Source organism: Centruroides vittatus, unplaced genomic scaffold, assembly GCF_030686945.1.
Source record: "Centruroides vittatus isolate TY-2023 unplaced genomic scaffold, ASM3068694v2 contig_986, whole genome shotgun sequence".
Taxonomy (NCBI): domain Eukaryota; kingdom Metazoa; phylum Arthropoda; class Arachnida; order Scorpiones; family Buthidae; genus Centruroides; species Centruroides vittatus.
The window spans coordinates 25672-53265 of NW_027122655.1; the positions used below are offsets into that span (position 1 = coordinate 25672).

Below are 27594 nucleotides of genomic sequence, written 5' to 3' on the forward strand. Positions count from 1 at the left end.
GTTGAATATATATGAAAGACGTGCTATATGTGCCACACCTTAAAGGAAATTTAATGTCAGTCAGAAGACTAACGACATTAGGGTTTACCATAAAATTTGAAGGGAACATTTGCTCTATCCAGAAAAATGGAGTAACAGTAGCATCGGCAACAGCAAACACATGTTTGTATGAGCTTGATAAATCACATAAAGCAAGCGCTTTATGTGATTTATCAAGCTCATACAGTGGTTAATGATATGAAGGAATGCATCCATTTATGGCATAGAAGATTAGGACACCATGACATGAACTCCATAATTTCGATGCAGAATAAACAATTGGCTACAGGAATAAATATTCAGAAATGTCGCATATTCAAACCTTGTGAATATTGCATTGAGGCCAAGATGACTGCTAAAAGTTTTCCAAGGAAATTGGAAACCAAAACCTATCAGTTACTTGAATTAATACACACTGATGTATGCGGACCAATGCAAACAGCAACACCGAGAGGCAACAAATACATTTTAACCATGATAGATGATTACAGTAGGTACACCGAAATATATCTTCTTAAACATAAAAGTGAAGTACCCGATAAAATAAAGGAATATGTTAAATATGTACAAACAAAATTTGGAAGAACTCCTCAACGAATCAGATCGGACAGAGGAGGTGAATTTTCAAGTACCAACTTAAAGACGTTCTTTAAAGATGAAGGTATTCTATGGGAAACTATGGCACCTTATTCCCTGCAATAAAATGGAGTAGCAGAAAGGAAGAATAGATATCTGACAGAAATGACAAGATGCATGTTAAATGATGCTCGATTACCGAATAAATACTGGATAGAAGCGGTGAATAGTGCAAATTACCTACAGAATAGATTAATTACTAAAGCAAGTGAAACAACTCCGTATGAAAAATGGCATGGAAAGAAGCCAAACCTCTCGCATATAAGAATTTTTGGATGCTCAGCCTGTTATTAAACCTAAAGATCGAAAGAAACTAGAACCTAAAGCCACAAAACTAATTTTTGTAGGATACGGGAGAGCATCGAAAGCTTATCGATTAATTGACATGAAAACTGATGAGATAACAATAAGCAGAAATGTTCACTTTCTGGAAAACGTCAAGTACAGAGACTCCGAAATTGATATACACGATGATAATGAAAATTCAAAACAAGTTACAACAGTTAATAATACGAATTTAAAAGAAGAATGCGAAATGAAAACAAGGGAACAAAAAATGGAAGAATCTGGCATACATTTAAGGAGATCGGAAAGAACTACTAAGGGAATACCTCCTATAAGGTTAATTGAAACAATAAATTTATCAGTGACAGAGGATGCAGTAGAACCGAGAGAATATAGCAAGGCAATCACAGGCAAACATTCCAAAGAATGGAGTGAAGCCATGAATCAGGAAATAGCAGCCATGAAAAATAACGGCACATGGAAAATTACGAAATTACCTCCAGGTAAAACTGCAGTAGGAAGCAGATGAGAGATGAAAACAATAAAGTTAACCGTTTTAAGGCTCGTTTAGTTGCTCAAGGATACACAGAAAAGTATGGCTTCGACTACAATGACGTGTATGCCTCCCGTGATCAAAACTGCCACCCTTCGAACACTCCTAACTATAGCCAGAATTAAGAACATGAAAGTTAAGCATTATGACATCGAAACGGCTTACTTAAATGGAGACTTATCCCACGAGGTATACATGAAACAACCTGAAGGATACGAAGAAGGATCATTGGACATGGTTTGCAAATTATTGAAAAATATATGTGGCTTGAAACAAGGAGCGAATGAATGGAATAAAAAATTCAATGAAACATTGCTATCTAAGGGATTTAGAAGAAGCGTGGCAGATCCCTGTCTTTACACCAGAGGCCATAAAAGATGTTTGTATTTAGCAATTCATGTAGATGACGTAATAGCAATGGCCACAGACGAACATGCGTTAACCGAATTTGAAACCGAAATGAAGGATATGTTTAAAATCAAGAATTTAGATGACTTAAAATATTATCTGGGAATACAGTTTGAAAGAGACGAGAATGGAGTATTTTCACTCCAAGAAAGATATATCAAAAATAAATTGCCAGAATTTAACTTACCTGATTCAAGACCGTCTAATATTCCTATGGATACAGGATACTTAAGAAGAAATGAAATGCCTGATACATTCAAAAACAATAATGTATACAGAAGTGCTATTGGATCTTTATTATATCTAGCGACTAACTTGTGTCCAGATATTGCGATAAGTACATTGATATTAGCAAGAAAAGTAACAAAACTTTCGGAAAGTGATTGGGTGGAAATAAAAAGAATCTTTCGTTACCTGAATTCGACAAAAGAAGAAACTTAAATTAGGAAATATCGACGAAGAATTAGAACTTAAATGTTATGTAGACACCGACTGGGGAGGTGATCGTATAGACCGCAAATCAAACACAGGATATTTGCTCTTGCTAAAAGGAAGTCCTATCCATTGGGTCAGTAAAAAGCAACAGTGTGTAGCACTCTTGTCCACTGAAGCGGAGTATGTAGTTTTGGCAGAAGCTACTCAAGAAACTGTATGGATGAAACGACTTCTAGAAGAAATAAATCTACCGATCACAACACCTATCAAAATATTCGAGGACAATCAAAGTTGTATAAGACTTTTAGAATTAGGAAAAGCACAACAACGCACGAAACATATCGACACAAAATACCATTTTGTACGTGATTTAAAGAATTGGGAGAAATTACTGTAATTTATTGTCTGAGTGAACGGATGACGGCCGACTTGTTAACAAAACCGCTAGACGCGAATAAGGTTAATAAATTTACTCGTGATATCAGATTGTATTAATGATCAACCGATGAGGAGGTGTGTTGGAATCAACGATTGGGATGTTTTGTAGATGTTCTTCTGACGTAATAAAAGGTTGGTGGCGTTGTTGACCCCTCGGGGAAGGTGACCTCATTTCACTCTCTCCTTTCCAGCGTTGACCTTCCGTGAGTCAAGACTGTGTGTAATCTTTGTGCACTCTTTGTTCCTTTGTTACATAACCGGTTATGCTAGTCCAACTACCTTTACTAATCTTTCCGATAAGCACCAAGTCTAACACATGCTGCTAAAATGTGCTAGGTGCACTGGAGAACTAAATCATAAAGCTTATAAAACTGTATATAATGGGGCAATACAACCAATGCTACTTTACATGACCTCTAGCTGGGATCATGTAACTAGTAAAAATTCAGTATCAAGTAAATTACTCTCTCTTCAAAGACAGTTTGCCATCAGAATTTCAAAGTACTGCAGAACTGTTTCTACTAAAGCCTGTCTGATTCTAGCAGAGCTCCTTCCTTTGCCACTATGTATTGTAGAAAAGGTTCTAAACTACTACATCAGAACTACAAACATCAAGGCTCAAGAATGGTCTCTACTCCTGTCTATGACTTTTCGTATGCTATCACATTGCAATTACCCTACTATCTCTGATCATCATCCTGTGAACAAGGTTATCTCCAGGGTACATTTGGTGTCATCTGCTTCCTCCATGGATAACCGTGCAGACATTAATATCTACACAGATGGGTCCAAAAGCCCCCTTCATGTCTGCTCAAGTATCTGTATCTTCTTCCAAACTGATATATTTTGCCCAAAATATGTTAGAAGATACCCTCACATTTCAAGCTGAAGAAGATGCTGTCTACCAAGCTGTTCAGTGGGCCACTTCACTACCAAACGAAACTGTCTATCAACATTTACAGTGATTCTTAGTCTGTCCTAAAATTTCTAATAAACATCAATTTCAATAGCAATAAAATCATATATATCCAGCAACATATTAAAAATCTTGTAAATAAGATAACTTTTATGTTTGTTCGTGGCCATACTGGCATCCTAGGAAATGAAAAAGCCGACTTTGAGGCTAAGTCAGCTGCAAAGGACATTGACTTGGAGTACACTCATAACCCTCTCACGCAGCAGCCTTAAAAATTATATTTATGAGAATGCTATGCAAAAGTGAAATCAACAATAGTTGAGCAGTAAAACTGGTAGAATAAGATTATCATCTTAGTGTTGAATGCAGGTTCTTATCACCACTTAGAGATTTAACGTTTGCTACTGCTCAACTACTTACTGAGCATGTATAACCTGACAGATACTGCCTCTTGCTTTTGCTTTACAGAAAACCTAGACACTATCGACCATATGATCTATCATTGTCCAATTTATGATCAAGATAGACTTATTCTAAAATTAGAAATCTTTACGCTTGGTTTCAGGTGGTCCACTCTATAAGCTTATTCAGAAGCCACTGTTTGATACTTTTTACAATTATGTTAAAAAAATATGGAAGATAAGATTATTTATAAAATCTAATTTCTAGTTTTACATTTTAGTTTTCACTAAAAATTGAATACTAATTTTATGTTTACTTTGTATCATGCATTTTGGTTTATGTATTCTGTGTTATACACCCATAGGACTGGTGCACTTATTCAAATAAAAAAAACAGTGAGAAATCTCTACATGGCCTTTCTCCCATGACAAAAAATGTGTAGAGAGCGAGTCTGCTAGTGTTATTATTCTATCACGTCACATCTGATGGCGTCAGTACAACGAGCGTTCTTAATAGAAACTGCCAAATTAAAGCCAAATTCAAAACTTCACCACTCAACGAGATCAAAAAGTAAAAACAATATATTATGTAATACGAGATCTATTACCCCCTACCCATGAGTAAGAAATCCTTGACTCCCACCCACCCCAAAATACCTTATGTAATTTATGGACGGCCCCAAAGTACTGTATATAGGAGCTTCTGATCCATCTGGTAATGTGTGTGAAAGTACTGCTCCAACTTCATATGGTGAAGCATCACATGACTACAATACTGGTTTATTTAAATCATAATGGATTATTAATGTTTATGGTGTCAGCATCTTTTTTATCTTCACTAATGTTTTGCTGTTTTTTTTCCAGATTCATGGTTTGTTCTTGTCTAGGAGTCTATATAATGGTTCAGTTTCGGTTGCTTTATCTTTAAAAATTGATTTTGGAAGTTTACAAATCCCAAAAAGGCCTGTAACTCTTGTTTTGTTTTTCAGGTCCTGAACCTGTTGGATTGTTGTAATTTTATCTGGTGTAGGTCGAATGCCCTGTGCATCTATGAAATATCCTAAAAATTTAAGTTGATTTGTCTTGAAAAGTCATTTGCTTTTGTTCAGTTTTAGTCCAGCTTTTGAAATCCAGTTAAGATTTTTCCTCAACTTCTGATGTAAGTCTTCTTCATTAAGTCCCATGACAAGTATATCATCTGTTATTACAATTGTTCTTGGAATACCCTTATCATTTTTTCCATCTCTCTCTGGCAAATAGCTGGACAACTGGACAACCTTTCACTCTAAAAGTAATCTTTTCATTCTATTTAAACCTTTGCATGTGTTGATGGTCAGTATCTCAGATGATTCCTGGTCCACAGGAAATTGGAAGTAAGCTTCCTTGAAGTCAAACTTGGCAAATACCTTACCACCAGATAATAAAGCAAGTATATTGTCAATGGCTAGTAATGGGTATACAGCAGACCCCCTCATAACATGGTAGATACGTTCCGTGTTATATGAATTCCGTATTGTATGAGTCACTTAGATTTTACAAATACATGAGCTGTTCACAGCCCGGCACTTGTGCAGTTTAGGGGGTTCAGCTGTCTGAAAGGTTTTCTTCTATAAAATTAATCGATCTTAGACTAATTTGACTCGAACATTTCCAAACACCTATAATTTTTTGGGAATAATCCATATAAATTATGCTATAAACAAAAAATTGTAGGAATAGTTACCGAGTGCACACTGTTCAAAGATGCCATTGCTTAAGCTTGTTTTTGTCGCGAAGCAGCTCATCGAACGGTGGGTGCAATTCCTGATAAGTTATTCTTTCTGCAAAAAATTTGCTGAACTTTGGAGACATTATTAATAGAAATATAATTTTTATGGCTGTTGAATAATAAATGTTTTTTAGTAGGTCTGCTGCTCTTTAAACTCAATGGTTTGTGCAATGTCCACTATTGGTCCAGATTCAACCAATCCTGTCAAGACACGAGTCGGCCATGACAATCTGTCTCATTCTTTTACCGTGTTGTACGAGCCTCTTTTAGAGTGTTATATGAACAGTCGCAATTTTTCCGCCATGTTATACGAATCCGTTTTATATGAACCCGTCTTATATGAACCCATGTTATAGGGGGTCTACTATACATTTACTTTTATTGCATCTCTGTTTACAGTGCAGCAGTAATCTCTGCATGAACATACACTTCCAGTTTTGCAACAGGTACCACAGGAGGGGTCCACTTGGAAGTTCTAACTGGTTCTATCATTATAACTCCTAACTGATGAAGTCAATTTAACTTTTTTTTATCTTTGTTCTTAATGCAAAAAGAACCTGTCTTGCTTGCATGAAAATAGGATTTCCTTCTTTCTTTATTGCTAAACTTATCACTTTGCCTGCAAATAGACTGATTTCTGAATTATTGAATAAATGCTGGAATTCTTGCATTAGATTGTCTGCAGCATGTTGGTGGTATAGTCCCTCTATTCTGATTCCTAATGGTTCAAACAAATTTTTTCCGATCAATCCTGGTCCATTTCCTTTAATCACTAACAATGGTAGATTCATAACTTTTCCTTTAAATTCACCCTCACCATTGTGGTACCCACCACCTCCAGATTTTGATCTGTCCATGTCTGTAATTTGACTTCTTCTGGTTCTAAATTATCTCACTGAATTTTAATTTCTTTTAAGATCCGTTTGCTCACTACAGTGTATCTAGCCCCTGAATCAATTTCTACCATGACTGGTATGTTTTCAGTATTGATTAAGATTTTTAAGGGTGTATCCTACTTCCACATATTTTAAATAGAGATGTACAATACAGTGGAACCTCACTTAATGAGCATAATTTGTTCCAGAATCTTTTTCGTAATGCCAAAACACTCATTAAGATAAACAATTTTTCTCATATAATGTAAAATACAATAATGTGTTCCATGCCAAAAAAAATACTCAAATATTTTATGTATAGTGTTTATTGAAAGAAAATTATACCATATACATTGTTAAGGAGTGTGAATCATCATCATATTTTCTTCTATCACAGAATGAAAAAACCTGGAATGCGAATTTGATTTGCAAAAATCAAAAAATAATCAAAATACAGTAATTTCTAATATTTGATTATAGTATTATACACATAGCTTGCAATAATAAAATAAATTTTGAGAATAAATTACTGTGAGATCCATGTGTTTATGGATATTTTAATCTATTTTTAAGAAACCTGTTATATTATTTTTGTGGCGATCGTTAAGCTAAACATCGCACAAGCTACAGTTTAAATAACCCCTTCCGCTGCGCTTTTTTTTAAAATTTTTTGAATTAATTATGTTTAATTACATTAAAAAATATTAAAAACGAAAAAAAAACGAAAGAAATGTGTTAATTTTGAAGAAAACACTTCAAAGTACAATTTCCTTTTTCTCGCCTTAGCGCGAAACTTGACACCGATGAGTCATTGTTTACACAGCTGGATGACCTTGAGAACAGCTGGTGTCCTGTTTCGCGGGACATTCTCATGAAACTCTCGGGAGGAGAAGGGTAAAAAGTAGGGTGAATACTAGATGGCCGGATATTTCAAAACTTTTTTTTAAAATTACGATTTTAATTGAAATTTCCGACCCCCCCGACTTAATTAAACGTAATTATAAAAAAATCTATTAATTAAAAAAATTAAAAAACTATCGGATGTTGTTTTTTACATCAGAAAATAGCTTTAAATAACTTTACCGAAGTAAAATCGGTGCGCTAGAAGTTTAGAAGGATAAATAAAGTTCTATAAAAAAATCCCATAAAAAAACAATTAAGCGTTAATTGCCCATCATTAAGGGTTAATTAAAATCGCAATAAAATTTTTTCGCGCGGGAAAAAATTTTTCAAAAAATTTGGGGACTGAAAATACATCCGAAAGTCCAAAAAAACATTTTTTTTTCGCTGATTTTTTTTCTCCGAGGGTCTAAAACACCATTTTCTGTGTAACGCTATGTAAACCGATCGAACTCAGTTCGATTGCGGGTACGAAGGGGTTAAATAATGCTTTCAGCTAACCAATGGACAAGACTTTTAACAGTTAGTTGTTAAATGATAACGTCCAATTATGAAAGGAGTGGAAAGCGACACCAACGAAAGTCATCGCTAAACTCTCACCTGCAAAAACAACCCTTGGTTCTAAACAACTTGATTGTTTATCATGTGACCAATCATGTTGGTCATGTGATTGATCACATGACCAATTTCTTAGATTAAATGCATAAAAGGACGAGACACCGACAGTTCCAGGCATTTGTCATAAGTTCCTGCGTTCGTCGCTCGGAAACTCAAGAGTAGTCCCAAAGGAAGACCAAGCAACATCAGTCTTCCTAGAAGCCAGATTCAACGGACATCCCTGGGCCATAAAGGACAATGACTTGAGGACTTGCCATAGACTTGTCATTCATTGACTATGAATTATTCTCCCTACGATGAAACGAATGTCACATTGACTACCATCTAATATTTGAGGTATTCATAAATATTTGTAAACTCTCTCTTGAGAAATTAGGCATGCTTCACGTGGTATAGGGAATAGAATAGTTGTGTTGCAACTGTTCAATCTAATAGCGAGGTTGAGGCCAAAGTTTTAAATGCGAAAATGTGTACATTGGACATTTAGCGCTGCTTTCTTGTAAGTCTAGAAGTTTGACAATGGCGTTTGGAATGTCGCGCATGATTCCACTGACTTACCAAACACCATTGTCAAACTTCTAGGCTTACAGGAAAGTGGCACTGAATGTTCGACGTATATGTTTTTGTGTTTAAAACTTTGGCCTCAACCTTGCTAATATCTGTATATAATTGCCATATTTAGCCATATCCTTATGTATCCTAGCTTTGAATCTATATTAAACTTATATTTTTGTACTTGTTAACCTGTCTACCTGTATTAATTGGAAACTGGATATCTTATTGACTTTTCCTTTGTGCACCACACTCAATTGTTTAACAAGCCCTCCTACTTATAAATTGTGTTAAAAATTGCAGGTTAGGATGCGATTTAAATTATCTTAAACTTATTCTAACTGGTGTCAGCCTGACAGGACAAATATCTTGAGATCTTTGGCCTTTTCTTCATTACAAGCCATCCACAGACGATGTGAGCAGGTATCACTGATTAAGTGGCATTTAGGGAACAGCTTCTGTGCCCCCGGCTTCTCACACTACCTACCTACTAGGGATTGCAATTGCTGGATCCGGCACATTTTTTAGCCCTAAATCCGCAAATACTCAATTAACTTTCTAAATAATGGTGCAAAAGTCTATGTTGTCGGCATTGCCGCTTTGCTATGTGCGCTATCGCTTGGTGGCGAGAGTGGCGTTGCCGTTCAATGCGGCACGTGCTATAGCCCCTCTCTACATCGCACTGCCCACCCTTTTGCCTCTGCTGATGTAATTGCCAGTTGACTTTCTGCTCTCGCTAAATAAAGTGTCTTCGTGCTAAATAAAATTAGTAACTCCTCTCCTAGTCCTGGTGCATAATTCTAATTTACAGTGAGTTGTGACGTTAATGAATCGTGACGGAACGATTTATGATTATTATGACCCTGAAACCAACTAACGTAGAGGCAGAAAGGGCCTTCTCCGCAGTGGGATATATATACAGTTCATTAAGAAGTAGGTTGGGAGACAACACCATCAATACCATTTGTTTCTTGAGATCCTACTTCCAGAAAAGTCAAAAAAATAACAGAAGTGAGTGATTTAATTTTATTTAATCCTCTAAAGTACTTTATTTAAGACAAGACTAATATTTTGTACTTCTACTCTAATTGTATTAAGTTAGAGTTTTTAACTTTTATTCTATAAGTGGTTAGTGGGCTAGGCAAGGCAATTTTATTGTGAAAATTAGTGAGAAACTGAGACTACCTAGTTAGTTAAATAGTTAATTAAATTAATGAGTATCAGTATCTTAGATATATGATGATATGAATGTATGTGATTCATGATTGTGATAATAACTAACTAGTAGACTACTACTAATTACTTACTGATTACTTTACTAACACAAATAATTAAATTACTTATAAATAACTACAGACTGATATGTAGAGCCTATATAAGAAAACTGGTAAGACTGATAGCCACTTAGCCACTGATTATCCATCCTTACATTATTATATTATATTAATATAAATTAATTAGTAGAATTACCTTTGCTATTATTTAACTTAAAAATTACATTATAATTATAATCTAACTAAACATTTAAAGTTAATTATCTCTATCTCAAGTGTTAAACCGAACCAAAGTTAAGTTTACTACTTAAATGTGTAAGAAGTTTTACTGATTTATAGTGACCAGTTTAAATAACAAAAGTTTCTTAAGTATTTTAAAAAAAATGTTTTATTTCTTTAAAAAAAATCATAAATTGCTGGATAGATAGATAGGTAGATACATACATACATAGATAACACTTTATTGCACCGAAAATACATCTGCGCTGGATCCAGCTGGAATGATGTTGGTTCAGCAAAAATCCTGCTGGATTACAATCCCTACTACCTACATTGTTTATCTTGATCTTGTACAAGCTTATGATTCTGTCCCTTATGATCATGTCCCTTAACCCTACAGTAACTTTTTAGCTTAATAGTAATTGTTTGCTACATACATACAAACTAAAATTAATGACTTTTTTTTCAGGATTTCTCTCTTCTTATTGATATTCAAGAAGGATACATTTTAAGCAATATTTTTTTAATATCCTATATTAACAACATGTTAACTCAACCTAAATCTTTAACCATTTCTTATACCAACAATATCAAAATAATAATGACCCTTCTGTCTTGCAATGTGATTTAACTGACCTTTCATCTAACTTCCAAAATCTTAACTAATATTAATATAAAATAGTTTCTATGTACTTTGCTATAATCAGACCTGGATCTAACTTTACTTTCCAAATTTTTAATCAAAATCTTGCAATTGTTAATCTCATTAATGACCTAGACATTATATTTGATGATAAAATTAATTCAAATATCATATTGACAAAATTACAAAGGAGGCTAGCTGTATGTAGAGGAATTTTAAGGTGTCAACTCATCTCTTCTAAAGTTGCTCTATGCTCCATATTTTTCCCCAGCTTTCAGCTTATCATTGATTACTGCATCCTTGTATGATACATGGGTCTCATAAATGAAATTATTACAGAAATATCTAAAAGCTACCTCCTTTTGAATAAACTGGCAAATCTATTTTTCACTAGCACCTAGCAATTGCTTGGATTTGCCTCAGTCCCTCATACAAATAATGGAGCTACTTACTTTGGCATAAATGTTGTAAATTAAAATTCTAACAGTATTATTCCACTTGATTATTTTAGCCTATGAACATTTAATATTAATATCCATAATTTCTTTTTACGAGGATGGATCCAAAAAAAGGTTACAAGGGTAATAAAAAATTATTTATTAATAATATACAGAAAATACAAAAGGGAATTAAAAGGCATACTTGCAATCACTTTTCCACATAATCACCAAATCTATTTAGGCATTTATCTGAATGCAGAACCAACTTGTATAACCCGGCTTGGTAGAAATCAAATCACTGCCCATTGAGCCAGTTCTCAGCAGCTGTTTTCACATCACTGAAGAGAACCTTGTTCCAGATAAGTGTTTCTTCATTTTCAGAAAAAGGAAATAGTCACTGGGTGCCAAATCTGGGCTGTATGGGGGAGTGGCTCCAGACTTCCCACTTGAACTTTTGCAGCAATTGTTGAGTTTTGCAAGCAGTATGGGGCCTGGCATTGTCATGCAGGAGGATGATGCCATCACTCAATTACATGCCAGGGCATTTGCATCAGATGCCCATAAGAAACAAATCACAGCTCGCATCTCCAAGTGAGACCACTTTTATAAACATTTTGCCATTTTAATCTCTCTGACGTGTCAGCGAACTTACACTACCTACCCACACAACTGCTGTAAGACAACTAGTACCATCTGTCTCCACTCTGGGGAAAAAATATTCCCTCCACATTAACTACTTTTCAAATGCTGCTGCTTGTAACCTGTTTTTTGGATATACCTACGTATATTCCATGTTTTCAAATTAACATACCTCATAAGACATTCTTCTACATGTTTTTAAATTCAATTTTAAAGATGTTGAAAATTATTATTATTGGATTTTTTGTAAATTTAAACAACAATGTATAAAACACAAAAATAAATAAAATAAAATAAATATCATTAAGTAATAAGAATAAATAAAAATAAAAACAATAATAATTGAGTTCAACAATTTTGTTTATTAAATATTATTTGCTTAAATGCAAAATATCACATTTTCTTTGGTATAAAGATGATAAAAATAAATAAACAAATAGCATTATTGAATTTATGTTGCGGGCTGCAACTAATTGTCTCGCGTGCCATGACTGGCCCGCAGGCTGTATCTGTGACATGCCTGCTCTAGGTCAACACACACTGTGTGTCAACATGCTATGTGTAAATCCTCCAGATTATATACTTCTGTCTGGACCTTGTGCCATTATATGAACAAAAAGTGATATTGACTGCACTACTCTCTCCCACCTGTTGACTCTTGACTCAGAATTACATTGAGACATCTGCCTGTCACTTTCACAGGACTGCCCTATGGCTGCCATCATTGTTCTCAGGAGATCATCATCATCTCATCTCCAACTGAACTCTATACCACGTGGATTATCAAGGGAATACTTAAACTGTCTTTAGTACCCTTTTTGAATCAGATTGTCATCTTTGCTTCCTCAGCACCACCCACATAAGCAAACCCTTAGACCATCCTGATGCAGAAGTAACATTCCCCCGACAGTCTGCGAACTCACACCTTATTGCATGTAATTAATTGTGAGGTTTCAGATGGGTCAAAATCACAAAATTTTTGAAATTTTTATTTTTTAGGTAGAAAATGCTGTTAGACACTGAATTTTGTTCATGTTAAAATGCGACTAAAGTCATAAATTGTGGAAAGAATGCAGTCCTAAGATCAAATTCAGCTTTGAGTTTGACCTCTCCTGTGATCTGAGTGTTATGCTTAGTAATGAGGAAACGCCCATTCGGAAAGTAAAGTGGAATGGCCAATCGAGGAAAAATTAATATAATACCCACTCTTCAAGGACACGACACACATGATTAGTGAAAGCACCAGGCCTGTCAATACACACACTGATAAGTGTCAACACAGACAGAGTATCCACATGTCTGAGGAGACACAGTCTCTCCCTCATTGTGTGGTTAGTAAATCATGAGTCACCTTACGGAGACAGCAAAACTAGCTTTGCTTTGATCCATCTATTACAGGTTACATGTTCAGTGTTCAACCAGTATCTCGTCCACCTTTATCTACCTGACAAACTTCTCTGCATACCTGCCCTGGGTTATGGCCAACATCACGACACCATTCAAGAGAAGCCAAGACTCGCCGATATCGCATCGTCGACACATTCTCATTCTGGAAGGAACTCTCATGTGTGGATAAACTGTGATTGAAAAGTGGTGTACTCCAGGAAACACTGTAAACCACTTTTATATATAAATAAACCAGGTTAATTGTGAAGACATGTATTCACTGTCTTCATCACCACCCACATGTGAAATGATCCTAGACCATTCCTGATGCAAAATTAACTAATCCCCCCTCTTAGTTGCACGTAATAAAGTTTAAAATCAACAGTATTTTGTTTTGAGAATTAAGAAATTACATCATATAATTACAAAAATGAAATAATATATTAAAATTATTGTGGAGAACATTCATTTTATTGTAACAGGAATGATCATGTGGTGTCTATCAGACTTCTTGAATCAACAGGTGCATTTAATAAACAATGATCAAAAATTAAGAAAGATTAAAAATACTAAACAAACAAAGGTAACAACCTGGAAAGATATTTGGAGAGAATAGTTATTCTCTCTTGTTTTTACTGTTATGTGTCATGCATCTCCATGCATGCTTGTGTAGTATACATATTCAAAAACAGACTTTCCCTCATGCTTGTGAGGTATACAGCAAGATATTGAATGGAAATTCAATATCTTGCTGGTTGGTATGTTGGGTTCAACTCAGAAACTTTGGACAAAATACACAACAGTAGTTTAAATTCTTTTTTAAAAACATAAAGAAACATTAATTGTGATATCCAAGATAAACCATGTGAGTTCTATATGATTGAAACTTTTTCCACATGTGTATATTTTTATATATATAGCTTGAATAATTAAAGTTTTAGAAGTAAAATATAGGTCTTCCAGAATTAATGCTACCTTTTTAAATTACAGTAATTATGTTAATTATTAATAATCCAAGAAGTATGTGAAGTATGCCAATTGATAGAGTAAATGAGTTTTATCTCCCATCTGCATTCAAACATCTTGTTGTCTACTACCTTTAACGAGTGCTGTAAATGAAAATGGTGACTTCACGACAGAGAAGACATTTTGTATTTGGCACTTTGAAAAATCAAAATCGCTCATCATTTTGTAACTCAAGTAATCTGCAGGATCTTTAGAATTGTTGCTGCTGTGGAAGGAATGGTAGGGGAGACCGGGGCGTATTGTCACAAGGAGCATGTTGTCACAGTGCAAATATCACCTATATAATCAAAACTGAATGGTCAAGTTATCTAGGAGTAGGTTCATTTACCACTTGCCTGCATCATTACAAAATTTAAATAATATTCGTTGCATTGTTTTCCGTTAATTAGCAGTTAAAAGATTTACAGCAAGTCACATAAATTTTGATGCATCATGTCTTGTGCCTTTGAAAACTTGCAATTAGAAAAAGGTGAGTAACAACTGTATTTCCTATTAGATGGGTCCTTAATTTATATGTACAGTACATTATGAGCAATCAAATTTTCTATTCTGAAATTAGAAACTATGAACCGATTTGTTAAGGAAGTTTATTTGGGTCAACATTGAATGGGGCAACTTGTCACTAAGACTGACTCATCAGAAGAGAAAGAAAAGACCTTCTGTTTAGTTTGTGGTGAGAGTTTGATCTTATGAGCTCTGTACAGATGTAAATCCATATTATGTTTGTCACAATTGTGACTCTGAAGACCATATGTAAAGATTCGAGTTACATGTCTTTCGCCGAATAAATAATAGTAAATTAGTAATCTGTTTTCTTTATAGGATTGGCATGAGTAAATGTCATATGCATAATTTAACATAAGCAAAATAAACTCATGAAATGTGAGAACTTAGACTACATATACCCTATGACAATATACCCCTTACTCAGTGACAACATACTCCTAGATGGGGTATGTTGTCACAGGGTAACACAGTTTCTAAAATAATAACTATGACAAAAAATTATTGAATGTTCATATATTTATTATAAACCAAATCAAAAGATATGTAGGTATATACCAGGGGTGGGCAAGCAAGAGTTCAGTGGAAGCTGAAATGTAGGTTTTGCAAAATGCATGGGAGCCGCAGTTCTGTACTGTCATGGTGGATAGTATGGTAAGGCACGCAATTTTATTATATAATATAAATATAATATAAAACAAATATTGATTTTTTAACAAACATAATTTCACAAAATTATAAAAATAAAATTGTAAAAACAATAATAATAAACAGAAATTAACACTTTCAGCAAGAGCTGCATGTAACTCAAAAAGAGCTGCAGTTGCCCATGTCTGGTATATACATTTTCACTTAAATCTAAATAAATTGATATTATAGACCCTAAAAGTAGAAATGATTAAAACTGTGACAACTAGCCCTGGTTTCCCCTAACATTTGTTGTAGTGAGTGTAGGAGGAATTTGAGTATCAGTTGAATATGTGCTGTGTGACATGAGGTGCACAGATTGAGAAATTGTAATGGGCAAATATAAAAATTAGAGTTTTCCAATGTTTTAATGTACATTACAATGTACTGTACTTGGGTAATAATTAACATAATTACAGTAATTTAAATGGTAGCATTCTTTTTGGAAGATCTGAATTTTACTACTTGAATTGATGGCTTTTTAAATAAGTTTAAAATATTAGAAAAAAATTAATTATTCATATTTATAAATCATTATTGTTACTATAGCTGAAAATAGTAATAGTTTATAGTTTTTCTATTCTGAAAATTAACTATAACTAATAGGCAGGTGCCAAAAAAGAACAACAAAAGATCTATTGGAATAAGAATAAAAATTCAAAACATTTCCATTTGAAAATTTTTGTTTTAAAAATGCTTTTGTCAAATTTCTATAATTTTGATATAAATACATTTTTTTTAATGGATATTATTTAAACTTGATTTTATAGTTAATTTAACATTTCATTTTTATCAATAGATTAAAAAATGGGTAAAGAAATATTGAATATTATTGACTCATCTAAAGCAGCAATGGAGTTAATTGTGGACTATGACAATCAGTGGAAGGAAAGCTTCAAATGGCTTAATGAACTATATGAGGAAATGAAATTAAAATTAATTAAGTAAGTAAAGATCAAAAGTCTTTTTACATCTTTACATATTTATCTTTTTTCAGTTCAAACAATGGTTATAACTATCTAGTTACAATAAAATTTTGATCTGTTCATTTTAAATGTATTTAAAAAAACTAATTTTAAACAGTGATAAGAGGTTTTTGCTGCGAAATACACCAGCTAAGAGGAAGAGAAAGATAAAGAATATTATACCATCTTCACCTATTAAAAAAGAAAGTAACTCTTCATCCACAAGGTAAGCTTATTCTTAAAAACTAATGAAATTGTATACAAAATTTTAACCTGAATATCATGGCACCATCACACTCCATGTATTATAACCATATTTTTTGTTTTTATTTTTGTTCTTGTTCTGTTCTTTAAATTGTGGTTTATAGTAGTGAAAAATGGGAGAAAAGCTTTATAGTGAGTATTACAAATTTGTGAGTGAGAAAAAGGAAGACAATTAGTCTACTTTGGGTTCTGATTAATATGCCAAAAATTGAACTGTGGGACAAAAATGTGTTCTTGCTGAGTAGACAGGTGCTGTAATTAAAAGTATAATTCAGTTCATTGAATGAATCTGGCTAAATAATTATATACTAGAACTTTATTTATTTATCTTTTAGGTTTATGCCAACTTATTTGAATAGTAAAAAAGCAATATATACTGTAATAGTTTATTCTTTAAGTAAGCTAACATTTATTTATTTTTAAATAATGGGAACCAGGAGGCCTCCAAAAAATAAACATATTGTGTTATCCTGTATTGTATGACTAAATAAAAGTCTGTTTGAAATACATTTTGATAAGCTTTGTATATTTCCATCAATTCATAGTTTGAGATAATTATGTAATCCATTAGAGGCAAGAAGCTTACAAATTCAAGACCTTGTCTGGTACCTGTTACTGGTGCATTCTGTGAATAATTAAAGTTTATCACTAATGTTTTTGAACTGTTGAATAGTTCTTCTTCAGATGAAATATACCCGAATAACCAATGGAACACAAAATTAGAAATTTAAAAATTTTATCTTTCAAAGAAAATTATAGAATCTTGTAATAAAGATAACCAATTGTTTCAATAAAACACTTCTTATATAATTTAACTAATCAACATAAAAAGTATTGAAATATAAGCAAAAAAATATGAAGTAAAATTTAAGTTTTAACATAAAATAATATATTAAAACATATCTTAAAAAAAACAATATATTTAATATCATCATAAAATCTGTTCTACATTAAAGTTAAATATACAAAACTAATAAAACATTTGGTAAAGAAAACCCTATACACTTACTGTTATCTCTTAAATGAAAATGAACTCCACTGTATGGGAAGGAGGTAACCAAAACGTAACTAATTTGTAAAGCAAAACCAGTAAAACAGCTTTTCTTTCAGCCAATTTCATCTTGAATGGATTAAACCAATCTCATGTTTAAACAGTTAATGTGTTTGGATGTGAATGTTTGGTCAAAAACATCATTGTAGTGTTACTTTAGTCATTCATGTAAGTGAATGTCTATTAATGTCATTTTACATTTCACATACTATTGACTGTAACATACATCAATAACTACTTGACTACATTTTGTATTGGAATTTAGTTTAATATATTGAATTTAGATAGTGCTGTTAGTTCTCAGTGCCAATCAGCAATCATTATGTTACATAGACAACACATTGGAGAGTTTGTTCGGAGTGGATGTCTGAGGAACATCCTCTATGAATGAACTCTCCAAACAAATGAATGATTCTGCCTGTTACTAGTGAGGGCACTATGAACACTTTTCAAGAGTTGGCTATCTGTCCATAATCTGTGACATTACCCAAATGTTGCCAGGTCCAAATTGTGTCTTCTGAGCTTTACAAAACACATTAAATATTTCAATTAGCTACTTTATTTTAAATACTTTAACAGATATGTTCAGTCAGATTGGCTCCACTTGAGAATACCTCTACAGAACTTACTTATTCATGTATTTTTATTCCTTTCTACAGATTATCCATCTCACAAAGCTCATACTTGTATTGTATCTCATAACATAACTAACATTGAACATTTATGACACTAACATACTAAGCATTTTAAACACATTTGTAAATGCATTCTTTATAATTCTTAAAACTTTTAATTACTTATTGGTAAGGCAAACAAAGAGCAGATAAAGCGATATCTAAATCTTACCATGGGTTACTTACTGAAACCATGGAATGAGTGCTTACCATACCATTTCCAGCTATTATGCAGAATTAAGGAATTTTGTCAAGGTTGCCATGTTTTTCTCTGCAGCCCAGTCCAACTTTCTCACCTTGTTTCTCCATGCCGTATTACCAACCATAGCAACTTGTCAGCAAGATAACTTTTTTTAGGCTGAGTGTCATACGAGCATCTGCAAGCAAATAAACCAAAAATAGAGATTTTTTTTTTCATTTTTATATATCCACATGAAAATACAATATACAAATTTTGTTTACCATATTGAAAGAAGTCACTTCATTGTGTCAGTATAGAACAAAATACCATATTTCAGTTCTTATTTATACTTTTTAAATTTAAAACTAATTTTTTTTTTTAAGTTTACACTACTGTTGTGTGTTCTCTGTTGGAAACATTTTTACTTATTAAAACCTTTATCTTCATACCTTATAAAGATTTAATTTTCTTCCAGAAAAATTTTAGTATTTTTAATATTTAATGTTAAATAGAAATTTACTATTTTTGTTAAATAAAATATTTGTTTAGTTTTAAATTTTTAATTTGGATAATTTGGTATTTTTACTTTCCTGGCTGTTGTGTATAACAGAGGGAAAGTATGGTGATCAGTCAGAAAGTGACTCCCCAAGATTTTTACATTTTTGGACTTGGGATATCTTGAAATATCAAGAAATACAAAAAAAAAAAAAATTGAAGTTTTTCTGTATGTATGGATGTTTGTGTGGGTGGGGCACAATTTTGTTCACCTTGTTTGAACCTTAATAACTCCTGTGCTTTTTGTAGAAGATTTCTGAAATTTTGCAGGGAGGTTTGTGTATTAGAGAAATTGATGCTATTAAATTTTGGTGATTAACCTATTCCATGTTGAAATTTTTCTTTGTTGCGTATGGCTGCCATGTTGAATTTTTGTCTGTGTTAAGCCTAACGAAAATTTTTCTATTTTACACAAACAAAATAAATATATTGAAAAATATAAAAACAAAAAAATTATAATTGTATAAATATAAAATTGCAACGGTTTAACAAAAATACTTGTTTACGTTATTCATCTGTCGTTCGCTCCAGTTGACAGTCCACAATTTCACAAACAACTGGAGTGAATGACGATGAATAACGTAAACAAGTATTTTTGTTAAAATGTTGCAATTTTATATTTATTATTTTTACTTGAAAAAAATTATATATTGAAAGTTCCTTTTCATATAAAAATTACGATGCATAGTGACATCTAGTATCAAAAAGTTCCAATGCAGAAATGAGTATATTTGGGGTCAGTGGGTTACCATTGACCCCGAATATACTTAAACATGAAAATGCTCTGGAACAACACGGGACAGGTTAAAGGTTGAGGGGATTAGGAGATAAAGGGAGTCGTGTATTTCCAGTAGGATAAAACTTAATGATGATTTTACTCATTATTAGCATTTTCAATTTTTTGTAAAACCCATCCCAACCCTGAAAACTAGGCTTTTTCCATATAATAGTTAAAAATATAAAAAGTTTTTTAATAAAATGTGACAACAGATATGCACCAAATGTTACTGGGAAAGTTAAGCAACAAGTTGCTTAACTTTCCCAGTAACATTTGGTGGCACAGTACTTCTAACTTTCCCAGTTAACTTCTTTGCTCAATTAAGTAGCAAAAATGTAGCAACCTTTTAAAATTTTGGTAGCAGAAAAGATAACTTTTTTAAATGTAGCATCTTTTTATTTTAAACAGTTCTCTCATCTCTCCGAATCTGGTAACCATTAGTTATATCTGTTATATTTCTCTAGAGATTTGAATAAACCAAGTTTCTAATTAAGTATATTTGATTATATCTTAAGATAATGCTGAAGACACCAGTTACAGTAGTTCTTTGAGTACATGAATTTCCTGATGAAAGGTTTGTAGTGGAAGATGGAAATTTGAGCTGCAAGTACTGCAATACTATGGTCAGCTACAAAAAGAAATTCACTGTGAGTGCACATATTGCAAGTGCATAACATTGTAAGGAAAAGAATAGTAGCAGCAGCAAGCAAAATAACCTTGCTGTTTACTGCTTCTGGAAGTAGTAAACTTTCAAGATGGCAAGACATCATTTCCATATTCTGTTCTGTGAGAATACTCTTGCACATTTTCCATCACAAAGGGTTCCAAAAGTGGGTGAAGTCTAATTTAAAACTATATCTGAGTGAAAACTTGTTTAGTGAAAACATATTGTGCAGGATTCTCCCCAATGTTGGAAACAAAAATTTAGACACTACTGCACAAATGTGTCAAGGTGGATGAGTCGGTCAATGTGGCAAACAAGAAAGTTATAAATACATTGGTTTTGTGCCTTGGAACCCACAAACCACTTTGTCTAGTATGATAACATATTGTAGAGAAGTGCAACAGTGATATCATTGTCAAAGAAGTGTTAGCATCTCTTAAACTTTTGAATGTTGAGTTAGACAATTTTGTTGGACTTTTGACAAGACAACACTCATATGAATGATATCTGCTTTGAAACTCATGCCAGTGTGCACAAGATTATTCCACACAATGTGCTGGGCATATGTTACACAGTTAGTCACTGAAGAAGTGCACATTAAGAACAGCATCCTGAACATTTTGTCTTGGGGATGAAGGCAGCTCTAGTTAAAGGTAGCAAACAGAAGATATTCATTGCAGATAGTTTTATCTGCCAAGAACCACTCTTTGGCACTGCCATTTATACTAGTTATTACTTGATGGGGGATGTGTCTGAAATCAGTTTCATACTACTTTAAGAGGTAGGATGCACATAGATTAGAGAAAATCAGACTATGGAAGAAGCTGCATTGCAAGAGCTTGGTGAGATACTTGATCAGTCCAAATTTGAAGAACAGCTACATGCAGTTGCAAGCCAAGCTGAAGCTATGAGGGCATTTTTCTTTTCAAGCTCCAATGGTCCATAAAAAAAAAGACAAGTGTAAATAAAATCGAATTTATTACCAAAAGTTAGGTACAAACATGGTTACTTTTCGATATAATCACTGTGAAGATTGAAGCATTTGTCATATCTGTGGACGAGCTTTTCCATCCCCTTGTCATAGAATGTTGCTGCCAGTGAATTGAGATGACCTTAACAACGTTGTTTTGAAGATTGTCATTAGTCTCAAACCTCTGCCCTGCTAGCCACGTTTTAGTTCAGGAAAGAGGTGGAAGTCTTTACACATTAAATAGTTTCAAGCTGGGTAGAATTCTGAAAGATGGAAGTCTTCATCACTTTTAAACACCCAGCATAAAGCCCTAATTTAGTGCCAAGTGACTTTCACCTCTTTCCTGAACAGAAAAAGTGGCTGCGAGGGCAGAGGTTTCAGACTAATGACAATCTTCAAAACGTTAGGGCCCATCTCAAGTCGTTGGCAGCAACATTCTTTGACAACGGGATGGAAAAGCTCGTCCACAGATATGACAAATGCCTCAATCTTCATGGTAATTATATCAAAAAGTAACGATGTTTGTAACTAACTTTTGGTAATAAATTAATTTTGTTATTTATGCTTGTCTTTTTTTTATGGATCGTCGGAGCTTGAAAAAAAAAACAGCCTACGTATATGCAACTTGATCAAGAAACTGGAGCCACAGCTTGGATCCAAATACAGTGTTGTAGGAGGTGATATTTAGCAAATTCTTGGAGGCATTCAGGAACTGTTAATATCAATTGGTATTGGTTTGAACCTCAAACTTTATTTCTATTAATAGATGGCAAACATTCAGCATGGCAGTTCTGGAAAGAGCTTGTAGTCTTAGATCCAAATCGTATCCAAGCAATGGACAGTATAACTTCTCAGTTATACATATTTTCCAAGAATGAGGTACTGAAAGAAGAGATAGCATATTACAATATGTGGTCAACAAAGAAAACAGCAGTGTGCAATGATACAATAAATTTCTGGAAGCACACTACCAGGGAAATGTCAATTTTGAGTCAGCTGACATTAAAATCTGTCAGTTCTTGATAGCAGTGCAGATGTGGAGATGAGATTTTCTACCCTGAACCATCTTATGCCAAAGAGATCATCATTTACCAAGGAAAATTTAGATATTCATATTTGCCTTGTGTTCAACTCAGCTGATGTATTGGATTCAGATGAAGATATACAGTAAAACTAGTATTGAGAATCAGGTAAAACAATAAAAATGAGAAGAAAATTTGTGCGCTGAATGCAAGTATAATTTTTAAAAAAAAATAATAAATTATGTAGAATAAAGCAGAAAATTTCTGTTATAAAGTATAATATAGCAGAATTTTTATTTTTTAAAGCAGATTTTTTTTATGAAAATAAAACTGATTGTGGGTTGTCTTACATGTTGGTAATTTTTTATTGTATTTATCTACTTTTTTTAATGTTGTATTATTTTATTTTTTTTTTGTTTATTATATGTATTTTACTTAGGCTCAATTGTATACTGGAGGGAGGAAATCTTAAGTCTTATCATGGCCTATTTTAATTGTGATAATCAAATTGCCCTTCATAGTTTTAGTTTCACAGTACACCCATGAAGTAACAGTAGTCCCAGGCTCCATAAAATCTGTCAGTACACTCCTTTACAGTCCCAAAAACCTGTAGCCAACATCTTTTTGTTGAATAATAATTGCTTTAATTTCTTTGGTTTGTTCAATGAGTTTGTTTTCATTGATTGCTTTGATTGTTGATTTTGATAGGTTATTACCAGCTTACAATGGGGGTTGCAACCGGTTTACAATCTAACATTTTGTATCTGCTTTAAGAGATCAGTGATATATTTCTTTTGTGACAAATTATTTTCCAATTTCTCCTCATCACACTTCTATAACTAGGTAGTAGTTGATTGTGCCAAGGTCTTTCATTGAGAACTTTTTCTTGAGGATACCCTTATATCTTTGATTCGTTTTATGTTGTCCAACATTAATATTAACTCACCAACATATACTCCTAGTAGTAGTATATTGCTGACCTTCTTGATGTAAAGGCATGAATCTGAATTTAGGGATTTCAGTTTTAGAGATAATAATGTATGATGCAACTTTTTGTACCACTGGTACCCAAACTGTTTTTAAGTCCATAAAGAGCTTTGCTTAGTTTATAAACTTTATTACTTTTCAGTTTTCATGGAATTTCTTTTGCCTCATTTCTTACAAATTCATCACCTTTTTCGCTTAATCCAGTTAATATCTTTAAATTACTAGGGACCTCCATGTATACCGGTTTTTCTAGATTCCTGTTTAAATAAGTCATTTCAACATTAAGTTGGTGTATTTTCAACCCCATTCAATGGCTAGAGCCACAATTAGCCTAACTGAACTTAGGCAGATGACAGGACATATGTATCATCAGTCTCTATCATCTGTCATATATCCTTTTGCAACTAAACATACTTATTTACATAATTAAAAATTTGTTCAATCAATATGCCTTTGTGTCCTTAATTTAATTTAAACTTATCTTGTCTACTAGTACTTTATCAATTAACAGTACTGGATTTATGGATGAAGCAATTAGGTCTTACAAATCAGAAATAATAATGTTTATTTAAATCACCTGAACACATACACATTAGCATTGTGTTTCTGACCTGTTTGTCCCTTATTAGCAGACATTTAGAAGACATTTTCTACAATTAAAATAAATTTTGTTACGATCATAAATAAACATAAAATTCCCAACAATAAAATTCTTACAAATTCTGGGTTTTTAAACACATTCCTAATTCCAAGCATATTCAAAATCAATATTAATCAAATAATTCCATCAGTATGCCTGTTTTTTTAAGAAGGAAGTTGCAAACAACTTACGAAAATTAATATAAGGGTAAAAAAAACAAAATTCCTGTTAAGTATAAACCTCTAATAGATGTTAGAAATTATATATACTACAATTTAGAAAAATATTTAAAAGATAAATTAAACTCATTAGAAGTATCTAAAAACAGCATAAAGAATGTAGACAAATTACTAAAGAGATTACAAAATATTACAATTAATGAAAATATGAATTTAATATCACTAGATGTTGTAAATATGTACCCTAGCATTACAATAGAAGATATAGAAACTTCTTTAATAAGAACAAAAGCACCAAATTGGATAATTAAATTGTGTCTAATTATAATCAAAAACAATTATTTTCAGTTCGATAAAAAATTCTACACCCAAATAGGAGATATCTATATATAGATATATATATAATATATATATATATATATATATATATCGATATATATATATAATATAATATATATATATATATAACATATTTTAAATTTTGTATATATTTTTGTATATTTTTCTGTAATTTACTTTGTTAATCTCGCCCCTTTTGAAATGAGGTTAACAACACCAATAAAGAATAAAGGAGAGTTCGAGTGAGGACCTGAAAGTGAACGGACGTGTTTTTATGGTCTCCAATTTTCTTTTGTCTTGCTAACCCTACACTCGACCCCACGACTACGACTGCAAAATAATACGACATATATATAGGCCCAGAAGGAATACCTATGGGAACATGCATAGGTCCAAAACTGGCTGAAATATCAATGATACAAATTGATGAACAGATTAGAAATATAGAGGGCATTGAATTTTACAACAAGTATGTGATGGCTGTATAATAATTTTTGATAAAAGAAAATATTAAATTTGAACTAGAAAAAGAAAAACAGAATAGCATAAACTATCTAGGTATAACAATTGAAAGAAAAGATGATAGGCTAATTTATAAAAAAAATGTTAAACCTGTACAAATTCCCAAAATAATTAATTACAAATCAGTCATCTCAGTTAGTATGAAATATAACATATTTAAATTGTATATGAATAACATAAGACAAAGAACAAGCGAGACTGAAACACAAAAACAAGAAGAAGAAATAATTAAAATGTTTATTTTAAATGATTATCCAAAATACTTACTGAATAAATGGATAGGAAAATTAGAAAATGATAAACAATTAAAATGCTAATTTTTTCAGTGCATGCGTTTTGTTTATTATTATTATTATTATTATTATTATTATTATTATTATTATTATTTTTTTTTTTAATAGTACAAGGAAGGCCCTGTATGTACGGGCAATAAATAAACCAAACAAAAAATAAAAAATATTACAATCATACATAATAGTATAAGAATACAATTACAGTATCTTCTACCAGAGACACATGACAATCAATCTATAAACAAAAAGAGGTACAAAATTATTCACATCACATCCTATCTAAAGTCAATAAATGTTACCCCAAAAAACAAAATGACAAATAACAAATAAACACACAAAACAAGAAAGTGGCAGCGATTGGTCGACGCATATAATACTAAAACTAATAATAAAACAAAGTAAATTAAACAAATACCTGAAAAATATTAAAGTGTTAATTAATAACCGCCCAAAAGCGCCGACCATAAACGCTGCCAACTAGCCAACACCCAGATGTCCTCTTAAATACTGTAATCACACCACCTGTTGGACAAACTTCTGAAAAAGGAAAGAATAAAAAATAGCTTATTCTAATCAAATCTATTCTGTTGATCGTTTATCTTAGTAATAAACCTATAAATACAGTAATATTTGTTATGGTCTTGCAACAGTTGCCTATATGATTGAATTGACAAGTAATCTTCTCCAAAGCACTTTTGTCTATCTGCAGTTAAAACTTTACATTCAGCTACCACATGGTAAGCATCAAAATTGACGCAAGAATCACAGAACTCACAATACTCGATACACGGAGAACTCATTCGTCTAAATGTATTACAACGAACATGTAGCACTGCTTGTATCATAGAAAATGGTCTTTCCATATTTAAATAAGTCAGCGACCCCCAATCATTAAAAACATCTCGATACCACTTATTATATTTATAGTTGGCCGCTCTATCTTTGAATTCGTTTACATAACTGATCGCAAGCCGCATTAAAATATCAGAGGCAATAGTTTCATTGACCATTGTCGGATCCATTCGATAACCGAACTTCTGCATCAAAGACATAATACGATCTCCCCACGCTATTCTTAACGAAATTAATAATAATTTAGCCGATTCAGTAAGCTTACTAGCAGCCTGTTTGTATACCCATCTTAAATTACTTTTTATTATATTAAAATAAAGGGGAACCCTTTGAAACTCCAAATATATAATATACGATGGAATCCATTTTTTTAATGAATATAGACGCTTAATAAAATTAATTTGTAGATTATCGTCTATGTCTTTCCAATCAAAACCCCACACCTCAGACCCATATAACACTACTGACTGTATAAAAGCCTCAAACATTTTTAACTTATCTTTCCACCGTACCAATCTACCAGAAACACATACCTTAATAATCTTATCTATTCCTATATTGACTTTATTATGAATATACTTTAAATGTTTAGAAAAACGTCTGTTAGACTGGAAGAATACACCTAAATATTTATACTCATCAACTACTTCTATTTTACACTCTTGTAAAAACCAATTTTCCCTTTTAGGATGTTTTCCTCCGTTTCGAAAAACCATAAGTTTAGATTTATTAATATTCACAGAAAGATTTATCTCCTGTAATACCATTTCCAAAAAATCTATCAATCTCTGTAGGCCCAAGGGCGAGTCTGCCATGACCACCAAATCATCAGCATACGTCAAAATTTTCACTTCAGTTCCCAAAAGATCAATACCCCCTAATTCAGAAGCATTCAATTTACTTACCAGTGGAAATAAATATAGATTAAACAATAATGGGCTCAAAACACAACCCTGTTTCACACCCTTAAACGTATAAAAAAGATCAGAAATACCATCTTTACCGGACACACATGC

At 32.6% G+C, this 27594-nt stretch overlaps 1 protein-coding gene across 1 annotated transcript in view; it reads left to right on the forward strand.

Moving 5' to 3' along the window:
- Window positions 1-27594, forward strand: part of LOC136985974 (uncharacterized) — a 56083-nt gene that overhangs the window by 8710 nt on the left and 19779 nt on the right. The window contains exons 2-3 of the mRNA XM_067283394.1: window positions 16442-16586; window positions 16726-16833. Of these exons, the coding sequence (XP_067139495.1) occupies window positions 16450-16586; window positions 16726-16833 (245 nt within the window). The 5' untranslated portion in view covers window positions 16442-16449. The remainder of the gene's footprint in view (window positions 1-16441; window positions 16587-16725; window positions 16834-27594) is intronic.